This window comes from Limulus polyphemus, unplaced genomic scaffold, assembly GCF_000517525.1.
Source record: "Limulus polyphemus unplaced genomic scaffold, Limulus_polyphemus-2.1.2 Scaffold4067, whole genome shotgun sequence".
Classification (NCBI taxonomy): domain Eukaryota; kingdom Metazoa; phylum Arthropoda; class Merostomata; order Xiphosura; family Limulidae; genus Limulus; species Limulus polyphemus.
This window is the reverse complement of record NW_013669677.1, coordinates 29,942-44,926: the sequence shown is the minus strand read 5'-3', so window position 1 is coordinate 44,926 and position 14,985 is coordinate 29,942. Positions and strand designations below refer to the sequence as shown.

General features: G+C 32.2%; 1 protein-coding gene across 2 annotated transcripts in view; it reads right to left on the bottom strand.

Annotated features, from left to right (window-relative positions):
• Positions 1-10,005, bottom strand: part of LOC106470528 (protein cramped-like) — a 26,088-nt gene extending 16,083 nt beyond the window's left edge. Inside the window, exons 1-5 of one of the 2 annotated variants that reach the window (XM_022399138.1) lie at positions 9,896-10,005; positions 7,286-7,665; positions 4,431-4,531; positions 3,423-3,576; positions 1,136-1,207 (exon numbers count right to left, since the gene is read on the bottom strand). In XM_022399138.1, coding sequence (XP_022254846.1) covers positions 1,136-1,207; positions 3,423-3,576; positions 4,431-4,531; positions 7,286-7,655 — 697 coding nt within the window. In that variant the 5' untranslated portion in view covers positions 7,656-7,665; positions 9,896-10,005. Of the gene's footprint in view, positions 1-1,135; positions 1,208-3,422; positions 3,577-4,430; positions 4,532-7,285; positions 7,666-8,064; positions 8,237-9,895 lie in introns of those variants that run through there. The other variant, XM_022399137.1, reaches the window with a different exon arrangement.
• Between the last annotated feature and the right edge of the window lie 4,980 nt (positions 10,006-14,985).

The following is a 14,985-nucleotide window of genomic DNA, read 5'->3' as shown; positions in this document are numbered from 1 at the left end:
GCTTCATTCCCATGGGAAAGTTAATGACTAGCTTGGATGAATTTGTAACGGCTATTGTCGCATACTTAGAAAGCCAGAAAAATCTTGAGAGTTAGGGGAAATTTCCTACTTTTTGCATGTTATTAATCTATGTTGTTTGCTGCAGCATTTATTTAAATAAAAATTATTTAGTGCATTATTACCATTAGTATAAAAAAATTAGGGTTAAGTGTCATCGACAATTGACAGCAATAAAAAAGAAGATTAGGTAAGTACTTTATTTCTTGTTTATTCTTTATTTATTATTATAAAAGTAATTAAAATGTAAAAATGGGGATCTTTTTAGGTTAATTAAGATTAAATTAGGTAAAATAAGTAATAATAATATTATAATAAAAATGTTTCACGATGCATGCGAGCTCATAGTAATGGTAACGTAATTCAATAGCGTAATGTCAGCTGCACATTTCCCCGAGTGATTTACAACTTATAATGGCACGAATAGTAATTAGACATGCTTCAAAGGGAAATAAAACAATAAAATTTAAATATAAGTAGATGTATACTGTTATGAGCTTAAATCTACTTAGGATAAACGAATGTAGTTTCATGTTACAATATGAAGTCATTCTAGAAATAAATAAAAGTAATTTAGATCTTTGTCGATTTTTTTGGTGGTTATGAGGTTGGTTAAACTGACCGATCCTGTATAGAGATAGGGAAGAGAAAATAACAAAATATTAAGTTTTACTGAAAAAAAAACGTTTGAAATGTATTTAGGAAGTTTTAGGGATTACACAAAGAAAATTTAAGATTCTTGAGAAGAAGGAAAGTATTTTTAATCTTAAAATTAAAACTATTTTGCACACAGACTATTCAAAACAAATACTCAATATATTCATGGACAAATCTGCACTAAAAATATAATTTTTTGTATGTGAAAGACTTATAATGTTAACTGAAAGACTGCCAACTTACAAGTATTAAATATATAAAAACTTTAAATGTATATAAAGAGGTCACATGGTCGGTCAAATTGACCGAGCCTGTGTTCAGAGAGTTAACTTCCTTGTGTATTTCTTACAAACACTGCAAGCTAATATATTTCAAACAATTATTAAAATGAGAAATGATAGTAACTAATATAAACACTTACATCCTCCGATCTTCTTACGAAGTTCAGCATAATTAATAAGACCATAGAGTTCTTGAGTCTGTTTCTTCACATCTATCAAAACATAAAAACCAGAATAAGTAACTGAAAATTTGCAACAGTTTTTCCAAAAAGTTATAATTACAAAACAACATACAAATTAGGTTCATGGATATAATTAGGGGATACAGCAGTTCCATACTTTATTTTAGAAACATTTCTTAATTTACTACTAGGTGAGCTATATTATTTCTAATACTACTAGGACAAATTACAGGTCAAGACTGTATTACACATACTAAACCCTAATATAATAAACTGATCACTCATATAAAATGGTTGTATTATATATTTCTTGCTTTTGAAGTTCCTACGTCATGCTGTGTTGTAGCCTACAGAATACATAATTCTTTTTGTGATTCATGCGCATGTTTTACTGCCGACACGAAAGTAGAAATTGCAACATTAAGCATCCCTTATGTGACGTCATTTTAGTGTCTACTGACTGACAACACACTACTGTTGTGTGCAAGTGGCTAAAACAGGTAACTCCTCCATACAGCCCTTGACCACCTTTAGAATAAATCAAACCCCAAGAAAATAGATCAGCCATCAGATAAAACGTCTGTATTATACAATAAAACTGATATATCAGTCATTGATACAGGTTTTAAATGTTTCAGGGTTCTAGATATTACATTTTATATTCAATTTGTACTCACCGGCTAGATAAAAAGTAGATACACTTAATTTGTAGAACTACATGCTGAAATATGAAAATAAGTTTTCATAATGGAAGATTAAAAGTGAAAACAAACTTCATATGAGAATCCAAATTTCTTAGATATTTTTCAACGATGCAGAAGAGAGCTTTTAACATACATTCTGAGAAAAGAATTGTTCTTATGAAAGTTTGAAATTATTATGTATTTTTAATGTACATTTTTGTTCCTACAATAAACAAAACTAGAATGTTTATGTCAGTGTTCATATTACTCCACAAAAGGATATCAACTGGTGTTAGTAAAAACACAAGACCATCAAATTATTAATTACAGTAATTTGTCTTTTCAAAACATCTCCCATGTAACCTACAAGTGGTTGAGAGGAACAACCCTAGGTAGTAACAAACAAGGGGTTGAGAGGAACAACACTAGGTTGTAACATACAAGGGGTTGAGAGGAACAACCCAAGGTCATAATGTATATGGGGTTGAGAGGAACAACACTAGGTTGTTACATACAAGAGGTTGAGAGGAATAACACTAGGTCATAACGTACAAGGGGTTGAGAGGAACAACCCTAGGTCATAACATACAAGGTGTTGAGAGGATCAACCCAAGGTCATAACGTACAAGGGGTTGAGAGGAACAACACTAGGTTGTTACATACAAGAGGTTGAGAGGAACAACACTAGGTAGTAACAAACAAGGGGTTGAGAGGAACAATGCTAGGTAGTAACATACAAGGGGTTGAGAGGAACAATGCTAGGTAGTAACAAACAAGGGGTTGAGAGGAACAATGCTAGGTAGTAACAAACAAGGGGTTGAGAGGAACAATGCTAAATTGTTGAATTTATGACATTATTTGATGTAATTTTGCAGTATGATTTGTCATTTTAATTAATTGAACAAATTTTTAGTTTTCCATACCTATACAGCATTTGGTTATAGGACAAAGTTCCAGTCGAACAGTTCAAGCTAGAGTGTATTTCACCCACCAACTCTTGTTCAGCAGACTCTTTACTTCACCATATTTTCTAACCCACACCCACAGCAAATAATTATTACATTCCTGTTAGCAACTGACCAAATGTATAATCTGATAACTTTTTTTTTGCCACTGAAAATGTTTACTGGAACACATTACTATAAATTTAAGAACAATTATAATTACTTAAAGCTTTTTATGTATTTAGCAGTTTTTTCTGTGCTCAGACCATTTCAACATAAATACTACTCACCAACTATCAACAAAATTGTTAAAGACCAGTATATAATTTCCTTATTTGAGAACCATCTCACCAGAAAATGATGGAAATTCATTCTTCCAAGGATATTATGAAGAAAATCTGATAGTATGAACATTGTATTTTGGTTAAAACAGATTTAAAATATCCCCGATTAAAATCTCTGATCCTACTTTCACGTAGAAAGATCTACACAGATAACTTGCATCCAAGAAAACAAAAGTTGTACAAAAGCCTGATGAGATACGCACATCTGGTACAACAACAATTTCATTAATTATGTACATCCTTTACAAATACTGAGTCTAGATAAATTGCTCACCATCACCAATATCCAGGTATTTGGATATTTTATGCCATGTTCTATAATAGAAGTGGCGAACTTGATCTTTGTTCTTTATCATGTTAGGAGGAACTCCTTTCTTCTTACTTCGCTGGGCAATGTACAATTGGATGTTTTCAAAATCTTTCCCATACTTTAAATATAGATAAACATCAATTATTAAATAATAAACTTATTTATCACTGAAATAAAAATAGTTAATACTTTTTCACTGATGCCACTAAAGACAGAATCAGGCACTAAAAGTATATACTCTTCTGGGCTGTATTTACACTTTTCCTGCAAACTATGAAGCTATAACCTTAGAGATTATGCTACACATGAGTAAGTTAACAAGTCTTAGTTACACATGCACTTGTCAGGATGGTACAGATGGTTAAATCAGTAGTGTGGTTAAATCAGTAGTGTCTGTACCATCCTGACAAGTGTATGTGTAACTAATACTCTGTACCATCCTGACAAGTGCATGTGTAACTAATACAGGATGGTTCAGACACTACTGATTTAACCAGTATTAGTTACACATGCACTTGTCAGAATGGTACACACACTACTGATTTAACCAGTATTAGTTACACATACACTTGTCAGGATGGTACAGACACTACTGATTTAACCAGTATTAGTTGCACATGCACTTGTCAGGATGGTACAGACACTACTGATTTAACCAGTATTAGTTACACATACACTTGTCAGGATGGTACAGACACTACTGATTTAACCAGTATTAGTTACACATGCACTTGTCAGGATGGTTCAGACACTTGTACACATCTGGATCTATTGATGTCAAAAGTTACTTAAGTTATAACACTTGTACACATCTGCATGTCCAGTAAATTTAGCATTCATGATCTAAGTTTACAATAAGTCACAAGTTTCATGTTATTCAACTTGACAATGTTATAAGTAACTACTACCCCATTATAATATTGCAAATAAACAAACTATACATTAAGTTTTGAGAACCTTGTTAAAACTTACTTCACAGAGAGCTTCAAAAAATGCATTTTTATCTTCCACACTCCAAAGTTCCCATGTTCTTCTTGGTTTTCCTTGGTCATTTGTACTAATTGTTTTAGAAGCTATAAAAGAATAAAGCAAATTGTTGTTGTAAATCAAGGACAATTTACAGTCTAACGTAATAATACGTTGTTTTTTTCATTACATGCTAAAAAAAGTTATTTGTACCTAACCAAAACAATAAGACAAAATTAATTAAATCTAAAGAGAATAGATTCTATAATATTTAAGGTAGGCGATACCAATAACTACCATACTTGAATTGATAAAATATGTTGAATTAAGTAATTCAAATAAACATTTAAACCTTGTGATGCACATTTTTCCAAGCATGATAAGGACAGATGCTCTGGATACAGTAAATTAAACTACTACATAATGTTTTTGGAAGGGACATCAGGAAATTACTTTTTCTTTTTGTCTTTAGCAATATTCTGGACCTAAAGTTGTGAAAAATTTAAATGTGTTTAAGATCAAATAGAGAAAAGTCCTGGAGGACATTTACTACTGTTGATCAAAATAAAGTTGAAATGGACTTGAATATCAAGTCCATAAAATCCTGATTCTACAATACAGTGGGGTAAACTGCACTGAATACAACCAAACAGGTAAATGCCCCGAAGAACTTACACTAGTGTAAAAGACAAAACGTATTAAAGAAGATCAAACAGACAAAAGCCTTGAAGAATTTAATCTAGCAACAGGGGAATAAAGATGAAGTTTGTTGAAGACGAAATAAGTAAAAGTCCTTAAGTGCTCAAGTTTTGGGGCATTTCTTGGACTGTAGTTACCCAAAGTTCAACTTGCTTCACATTGATATTAAGTGTTAGCACCAGGTGCACAGCCAACTGACAGCACTCACTATAATAACACTTTATGTAAGTTGTTCAGCCTTATGTTTATTAAATTCAGTCATTATCATATAACCACTTAAAAATATATAGTGTGACAAGCATGCATTTCAATAACATATAACATACAAACATAACATGATCCTGTAATTTATATGATGACAATGGTTGGTCTTACAGATACCAACACTACAATTGTTAAAAATAACACATCAACAGTGGTGAAACATTATTTTTAGTTGATATATTTTTTTCTTTCCCATTTTTTTGAAGTTTTAAAATGTTTAGTCTTACAGATGTATATCTTAACAGTTTACTCTTCCACTGTAAAGTCATCAGTGATTCAGAAAACTGTTACAATGAAAGGGCAACATTTAAACATTAAATGTTTTTCTCTGATAAACCCTACAGGTAGACTAACATTAATAACTAAAAAATGCACTACTCCTGACAGGATTTACTATACAATCATCATTTCGCTGAAAGCTTCTATTTTAAACAAAATGTAAAATAGAACTGCCTTAAAATCTTCCATATCAATACTAAAATACAGGACAGCTCATTAACCTATGTGTTTCATCTATACTAAACGATGTTTATTCATATATATGTAAAAAATAAAAGGTTGCAAACTCAAAACCTGTGTTACTATTAAAATGATAGTTCACGTAGTAAAATTACTTATTCAGCTCATACTCGACAAACTGTTAAGTAGATTAAATATAGTTGACTAGGTCCCGGTATTCGTGCTCCAAGCTTACTAGGTCCCGGTATTCGTGCAATACACTTACTAGGTCCCGGTATTCGTGCCCTAAACCTACTAGGTCCCAGTATTCGTGCCATACACTTACTAGGTCCCGGTATTCGTGCCCTAAACTTACTGGGTCCCGATATTCGTGCTCTAAACTTACTAGGTCCTGGTATTCGTGCCCTAAACTTACTAGGTCCCTGTATTCATGCCCTAAACTTACTAGGTCCTTGTATTCGTGCTCTAAACCTATTGAATCAGTGTTTATTAATTGAATTAATTCTTGCTTCTACACACTACTTTTTACCTACAGCATTTGTTATTTAGGCCTAACAATATTGTCTGTAAATATGATAAAACTTTACTCGTACACCAAACAGCATTCCAAAACACCTATCAACATCTTTAAGAAACTGTTTACTTTGCACTGATTAGGAATATAGTACTATGATAATTAACTTTGATAAAATACATTTAGATACCACAAATAAAAATTAACCCATTAATTGTATATGGACTAATTATGTCAATAAAGCAATACTAATGGATTTTTATGAGTTGGGTACAAGAAGTTTATACTGACAGCAAAACTAATATTTCATATACGTAAATACATAGGCTCCTTCATGTTCAAATATATCAAATCATGTTAGTGCATGAATTAAAACACTATATTTAAAACAGGGATCTAACATGACTTGGTAGGCTTCAGACCATCTTCTTAATTACAACCTAAACTTTATTAAATTAAAAACATTTTAAAAATAATTGTACAGAAAATTGCAGAATTAATGAGATAAAGAAACAGTTAAATTTTCAGTGTCTTCTTATTGTTATTAAAAAGATTATCACACATTAAAAAAATTCTTAGCAAAAAGACAATCACAATTTATATGATGTGCCAGTAGTAATGATATATTCTTATTACACTTATAAAGCAATATACTCTCTTGCCCATACAAATTTACACTGTTAAGTCTTTCATCATGTTGTTCGAAAATTATCTTTGTGATATTATCACAATACCAAAACTACATTATTACTAGTATTGTCAGGTAATGCAATAGGCCTTCTGCTGTCATTTAGAATAGATTATATTTATTAACAAGCTTGAAATACTTTACATTCAAGTGTCTAAAACACCTCACTTACATTTCTATAACTTTTGACTTTGAATACTGAAGTCTAGTTTATTTTTGTTTATTTAAATCACTTACCCGAATTTGCTGAAGAGCCATTGCTCTTTTTTGAGGGATGTTGGGATGGAAGTGGAGAACTTAGCTCCTTTCTTGGGCGCTTGGCCAATCGAGCACTACTTCTTTGTCCAACAATTCCAGCCTTTGAATTGGTCACTACTTGTTTTTCTATTACCTGTACTTTCTCTTCTCCCTTAACATCTGTATTTTCTATAGGAAAGTTTTGATTTGTTGTTTCCAATACAACTGATTTGGCTTGCTGTTGCGCCCTACTACGTGTCAAACTTCCTTGAACCCAAGCTTCACGTACGTCCGAGTAAGCGTTAGATATCGTGGGGTCATCGATACAACCGGTAACACTACCGCTCGTAGTTGAATCCCCCCGATACATTTCCAAAGACCTGTGTATGAAATACGAAAAAATGAGGATACGTTAATAATAAAATAAAATATTTATGTTTATAATGTATATGACTAACGAACCAACATTTTCTGAAATAACAAAATGGCCGACCGCAAACGCTTCTAAAAAGCTGTTTCGGTGTTAATATTTTGTCACCACTTTAGTCTGTTGTACATTGTTTATAAACACGTTTTCAAGCTACAAACAACACATAACAGCTAGAATAAGTTATGATGAATGAGTTATTACAACTTTTCATTCAGTTTATTTCGATTCTCTTCCTGTATAATAAAATTTGAAATATTAGAAGATGGCGGTAATGTAAGCTTTTCGACAACGTCTCTTTTCATGCACCAAGAATGTTAGGCTTAACTTTAGAGAACGGTTTCTAATTTACCTGTCATCTTGAGTCTTTTCTTCTTGAGCAGAACAAGAACTAGTCCTTTTTCTTTTAACCATTTGATAAAAATATCTTATTACGAGTATTCATTAGTTTTTCCAGTGGGTAATATTATCCTTGAGAAAAACCGACAAACCTTCCACCATCGTGAACAAATACCTTCTGAACCTACATGTCCCGCTGGTTTATTGCTGTACGCCTCGCTTGTATTTTTAACATTACTATGAAAGTTGTACTTCATATAAAAACTCAAAAAGGCAATTATAAATGAATGATTCTTGTAAAGATCACAAAGGATATAATTTTAACATTGTTTGAAAGAGTAATATTTTACAAAGTGTTACAGGAAAAAGAAAATATCAAAACTCTTATGTTGTTCGCATATTTAAATGCACCCATCTTACACACAATCCTCTACTAACCTATAATTTGTATGGATGCTTTTTATTTTGAAACGGAATTAGTTTTCTATTCATGATTCAAGTAATATGTTATTCAGATAGTGATAGTTAAAAATGGTACAATTCACGTTTCTTGACTTTCAAATTGTTATTATTCACTAAATTTAAATATATTAATTTAAATTGAAACTTCTTAATGATTTTGAAGGATTAAATTGTTCAAGCTCTCGACTTCATTTGCGAGTCACATTTACAGAATCCATTTATTTTCACAAACTATACAAGAACTGACACTTATGATTTAAGATACACAGTTTATTCTTACAAGCTACATAAAACTTTTACCTCATGTCTAAATAAATATTAGCTGTTAAATGTTGTAATTAGAATGTAGTCTTGTTACTGGTTCATATACTGAGCATCTAGTGCATTATTTACTTTTATTAAGTTTTAAAATTTGAGCTTAGACTAGAATTCATCGTGGAAAGAACACTAATTTTCTAGCGTCCAACACTTAAAATGATATATTCATATATCATTATCAGACTTATATTAACTTCTGTCTTTGATATTTCCCTTTCTTGCTATGTAACAATGAATTAACATATTAATAGCCCTGCTATTACTAATGGTTTATAAAAAATAAAACTGATTTATAAATGTCATGCTTTTTATGCTACAAAAGGCAAAAAATTGATATAAACCAGAATCACATACACATTTAGATTATGCCCTGCCACTGAAGAAAATATGTTATTAAAAATAATCGAAATTTAAAAACAAAACTGCATTCAAACATTAACCCAAAGTCAAAGATGCAGACTTTCTCCATAAACTAATATTGATAAAGCTTGTTTTATGTAGATTGGACTTCGAACAAAATTTCTAAAATTTTGTAGGACATATACTTTGAGTTTAATGTAAAGCAAAAATCACTTTCCAACGATACAGTTTTATAATACTACTACTAGGTTAAAGTATCGTCCAATCTGTATTGGTTATATCAGAACAAACATACAACACATTAACAGCTATAAAAAAGTAGTATTATCATTACCTTGCACTGTAGACTGTAGTGTAGGCTAATCGTAATTACACGACAAATTGGAAATTGTTAACTTACTGTAATATTAATAGTAAATATTATCACACTCATAGTTGATGGTCTATTTACTGACATTTATAAAACGATTTTCACTCAAACTGCAATAGATAAGAAAATTAGTTTATAGTTATTAAGTGCAACAAACTTTACAATTACATAAAATTACGTATACTAAGTTCGACTCCGAGCCCTTATTTACCGCTCGTCTTGATAATACTAATAGAGCACATGCAATGCTTGAACATATACACGGATTCAAACCATTAACGCGTTTCTTCACGACTTAAAAAGAAAAAGAGAGAGTTAAATTTAATGAAATTACCTCTGTACACACACAATGAATTCACTGAAGTTACAAAACAGCTATAAATAACGAATTATACTACATTGCTTTGCCTCCCCACCATCGTAAATCACACAATGCCGAATGTTTACATGTAACATGCCCAGTGTCAGCTGAACCACTGGCGCGCGATTTTGACAGCTTTGGCTTGGGATTGGCTACTGAAAATATACGTCGCAAATCACAAACGCCTGCTTCCTGCAGCGTAACCCTTATAAATAGATAGTTGCGAATAAAACTTTTTTGAATTAAGATTAACAGTTTAAATCTATGGAATATTCTGAAAGATTATGTAATTTTGCAAATAGTATTAAAATACCTTACATGTATTTTCATTTTGTAATGGTTTTTAGTTTATTAAATTTCTTAAATTATGCTTAGGCCTATTTTAATATCAAAAAATTCTGTGACGTTAGAGGTAATTCAGCATTCTTCCCTCTAGAGTCTAGACCTGCAATGATTTTTATACTAATTAAAAAATAAATATATATAAAGAAAATGTTTAATTGATAATCCCTGTATTTGATGTAGTGTGTATAACTGAAAATGTTCAAATTTTATTTTATCTATAGGATAAAAAATTAAATCGGCTATAAGGATGTGTATATATATATACATAATTCAGTTTAAGTAATATCTACAAATTGCAGATTATCACTTAAGTATTAGTTGGAAGACGAAAATATGTTAGTAGAAATCAACAGTTTAAAAAACACCTCTTTATAAAATAAAATATCATTATTTACTTAAGACGTTTTTTTTTTATTAAAATAAATTCCAAGCTAATATTAATGATCTTTTTTGAATTAGCTGAAGAACCAATCTTTTGGTTATGAAACAAAATGCGATCCTTCCCTGTAATACCTTGCTCAATTCTTACTAAAACTACTGGTATGTTTTGAACAGGAAAGTAATTACCTAGCTCTGAGAACATCTTGGTTGTTTTTGGTTTCCTAAGTGCTGAAATCTCTGTTTAGAAATGGTGGATGCACTCGTATAGAGCATTTTCTGGATAGATGAAATGAGTAAAGAACCAGGAAACGTTTTACAATGGAAACATGAAAATTTATTATCAATGTTATTTGTATGAAATATATATTTTTTCGCATCAATGTTCAAGACGAGCTGCTAGAAATAAGAGTTTAAAATGATTGCAAAATTTTGCTTCGTCAACCTAGGGAATGGAAGTGCCACATATTAAGAGAAGTTTGCCATAAAGCTTCGTACCTCCCCATCTTTTCTCATTTGGGGCTTTTCCTTACTAACTAAATTCTTATTAGATCAATTAATAGAACATCATTATCAAAAACGTGTTCTATTCTTTTTGGAATTATAAATGAAATAACACTTATTTTTGGGAAGCAGGTAACGAATCCTGTTACTTTTTGTAATTCTTGACATATTTAATTGAATGGTGCGTGAAGAAGTACCGATAACTTGAAAAAAAAAAAAATATTCTTCGTACAGTTTAAGGTCAGGTCCTGTGCGCTGATAGGAGAATTTCACTACTGTCAACCCCACGTTGTTTGTGTATCAAAATGCGCTTTCTTTCCTCTACGTATTCCCCATATAATCAATATAACGTAGGCAGTGTTGAATTCAGGGGGTGTACAAATGTAGAATTTCTCCCTGTGCAAGAAATCCATTTTGTCGAATATGAACTCATCACCCACCCACCCCCAGACAGAAAGGTCTACATTCAACAGTGAACATAGACGCCCCCCCCCCCATTCTTTTTAATATTTATTGTGTTGTTTGTGGCTTATGATGTGGACATGGCTAAATAACTAAAACTTTTTAAAGTGTAGGAAACTATTTGTACGATACAAAACGCGAGTTAGACTAAAGTTGAAGGATTGTTTTTCAGTCTGTTGCAGTGGATGAGTGTTTATTGAGTTAGCAAGTTTATTTGTCTGTCATTTCGTTTGTTCAATTTTGTTAATTTTGAGTGTGTTTCGGCGAGGAGATAGAGATACGAGAAGTACCAAATATATGAGAAAATCAGCAATTAAGTGAAACTATTATGTTAGCGTATACTATGAACTGAGGTCTATCAGTGAGTGTTAGTTAAACTGAATGATGAAGTTGCAGTGGAATAAATCAAATGGACTTGGCTTTATATTAGGTTTACCAAGTAATATAAAAAGAGCTGGCCCGACAATAGAGACGCTATAAAACTGATGTCAAGAGTGAAATTATTTTGGTAAAAATATAATCCAGACACAACTTAAAGATAAAAACGTGCTGAAGCAAGGTTGAAAGTTTAATGGAAAGGACGAAACAGTGCAAGGAAGATGAAGAATAAAGTTAAAAGAAAGTCAAGAAGAAAGAGCCAGAAAATTATGATCTAGAAGAGAGTTGCAGAAAGCTGTGTTGTAACATTCTAACATTGGGTGGGTTCTTTTTTTTTTGATTATTTGGTAAAGATAATGGTAAGTCCAGTCCATCTAATGGTCACAAATTTATTTCTACAATAATGTTTGCTACAGGCTATGTTTACTTTGACATAAGTTGTAGGACAAGTTCACAAACAAAATGTTCAACTTTAACTCTGAGGGCCTAATACACTAATAACGTTTAACACAAATTTACTTAATTGATAACAAATCTCACTCAATCACTGATGAACTTAAACTCAGTCAGTCTTCTCTTGATCAACAAGTACTCAATCTTTCACACACTGAATATTTCAGTTAATTCTCATTCACTGCTCAATAAATACTTCACTGATGAACTAGAATTCTGACACCAACTCCTTACTTGTATTTGTAACTAATGTACCAATTTCCAAATATTAGTAGAAATTTCTCTATCTTGATGTCATGCATCCTCTAACTTGTTTGTTTGTAATTAAGCACAAAGCTACACAATTGGCTATCTGTGCTCTGCCCACCACGGGTATCGAAACCCGGATTCTAGCGTTGTAAGTTCGCAGACATACCGCTGTGCCACTGGGGGGCATCCTCTAGCTAACATCTAAATCTAAATCATTGAAAACATAGCTTACAACAGTTAAAAGAAGATCGCGAAAAGGAAGATGGAAAGTTAGAGGAGGAATTGCAAGAATTAGACATGAGATTTACATAAGAATTAATACAAAAATAAGTTTGATCAAAGAAGTTATGGAACATTTACACACCGAGGTTGAAAAATTCAATAGATGCACGGAAGAATTATAATAACAAAACTGAAGTAAAAAGGAACGTCAATGAATTGCAAGAAGGATTATAGTAACACATCAATGGCGTAAAAAAGAACACCAATGCCAAGAAAATCATATTGAAACATGACTGAAAAATGTAGAGATCAAACCAGCCATATACTTTTCTGCATTTGCTCAAGAATTTCAACCTCAAACAAAATTAATTATGCAATATGAAATGGGATATTCAATCCGGTTTACACTTGTTGCCATTACCGTTCTTCTACCTATGATTGTGAAGCCTTCCTGGATTAATTCAGCTACATCAATTTGTAGAATGTAGAAGGCCGACTTAGCCAATTGAGTAACCAAAAGATTATAACTGAAAGATACCAGGGAAGGCATATCGGGCACAATATGAAATAACTTCCACAGTGAATGGGTGAAATAGTAAATAACAATCTACTCATCTTGCTGTAGATTTTAAAGGACCAGTTTTAATAACATTAAGCAACCATTCAAAAAAGAACCGTAACAATTACAAGGCATTACTGGTCGTCTTATCAAACATATTTGGAGTGTAACATCAAAAGGAAGTTTCAAAAGCAGAGTAAGGGGAAAAGATGAGACTTTAACCAAACTTGCTGAAGATGTGGAAAGACTTGCCCAGTTGTCATATCCAGATGCTCCACGCGAGATGATGGCTTCATTGGCACGTGGCAATAGATGTCATATTGGATGAGAATATGTGAATTAGGCTAAAGCAGCATAGGTGTACATCTTTAAATAAAGCCGTCCAGTTGACAATGGAATTTGAATCAGTTAAAGTTGCAGGCAAACAACTATAAATACCATCCATAAATAATGAGGTTATCAGGTCAAATAGTGAGGAAACATCAACTTTTTCTGACGGTAGTTTAGAATAACTCAGAGGATAACTTAAACAATGGTAGAGGGCAACTGTAGGACAAAAAAGGTTCAAACTGGAACTTAAAAGGGCATATTTCCAGGCATTGTAAACAAATGTCTTTAGGAAAAATAAACTGCCCCAAAGGATGACAGAAAAATGTGAGTGATATAAGTGTGAATAACAGAGCTATTACGTCCAAGACTGTGGTGCATCAAGGAAAATATATCCTAAGGATGAGAATACTCCAGTTTCCTCAGTTAAATGAGTGCATTATTTTAAAAAAACATTTAGTCCATTAACAAATGGAAACCTTGAAACATGTTGATAGATACTGGAACTAAAGCTACCAATATGGTAATGAAAGATGAAGAAACGCCTGTAGAGATGAAGAAAAAGATGAAAACAGCAAGTGATCATAAAGTTCCAAGTAACAGGAAATTTAGTAGGAAGCTTCTCCATACAACGTGATATTTGGGTAATTGACAGTGAGGAAGACAGCATATTGGGAACAGACTTCTATAGAGCGTGATATTTGGGTAATTGACAGTGAGGATGACAGCCTGTCAGTTATCCAAATATCACGCTGTATAGAAGTCTGTTCCCAATATCGAGGAAGACAGCATATTGGGAACAGATTTCTAATACAGCGTGATATTTGGGTAATTGACAGTGAGAAAGACAACATATTGGGAACAAACTTCTATACAACGTGATATTTGGGTAATTGACAGTGAGAAAGACAGCATATTGGGAACAGACTTCTATACAGCGTGATATTTGGGTAATTGACAGTGAGGACGACAGCATATTGGGAACAGACTTCTGTACAACGTGATATTTGGGTAATTGACAGTGAGGAAGACAGCATATTGGGAACAGACTTCGTGCGGAAACACAGATGTGATATTATTCTAGCTGAATACACTTTCATATTCTCTGACCAGAAAATCTTATGCACAACATAACAATTATACTACCAGGATAGAAGCACAAGATAATAAAGCCAGAAAATCATAT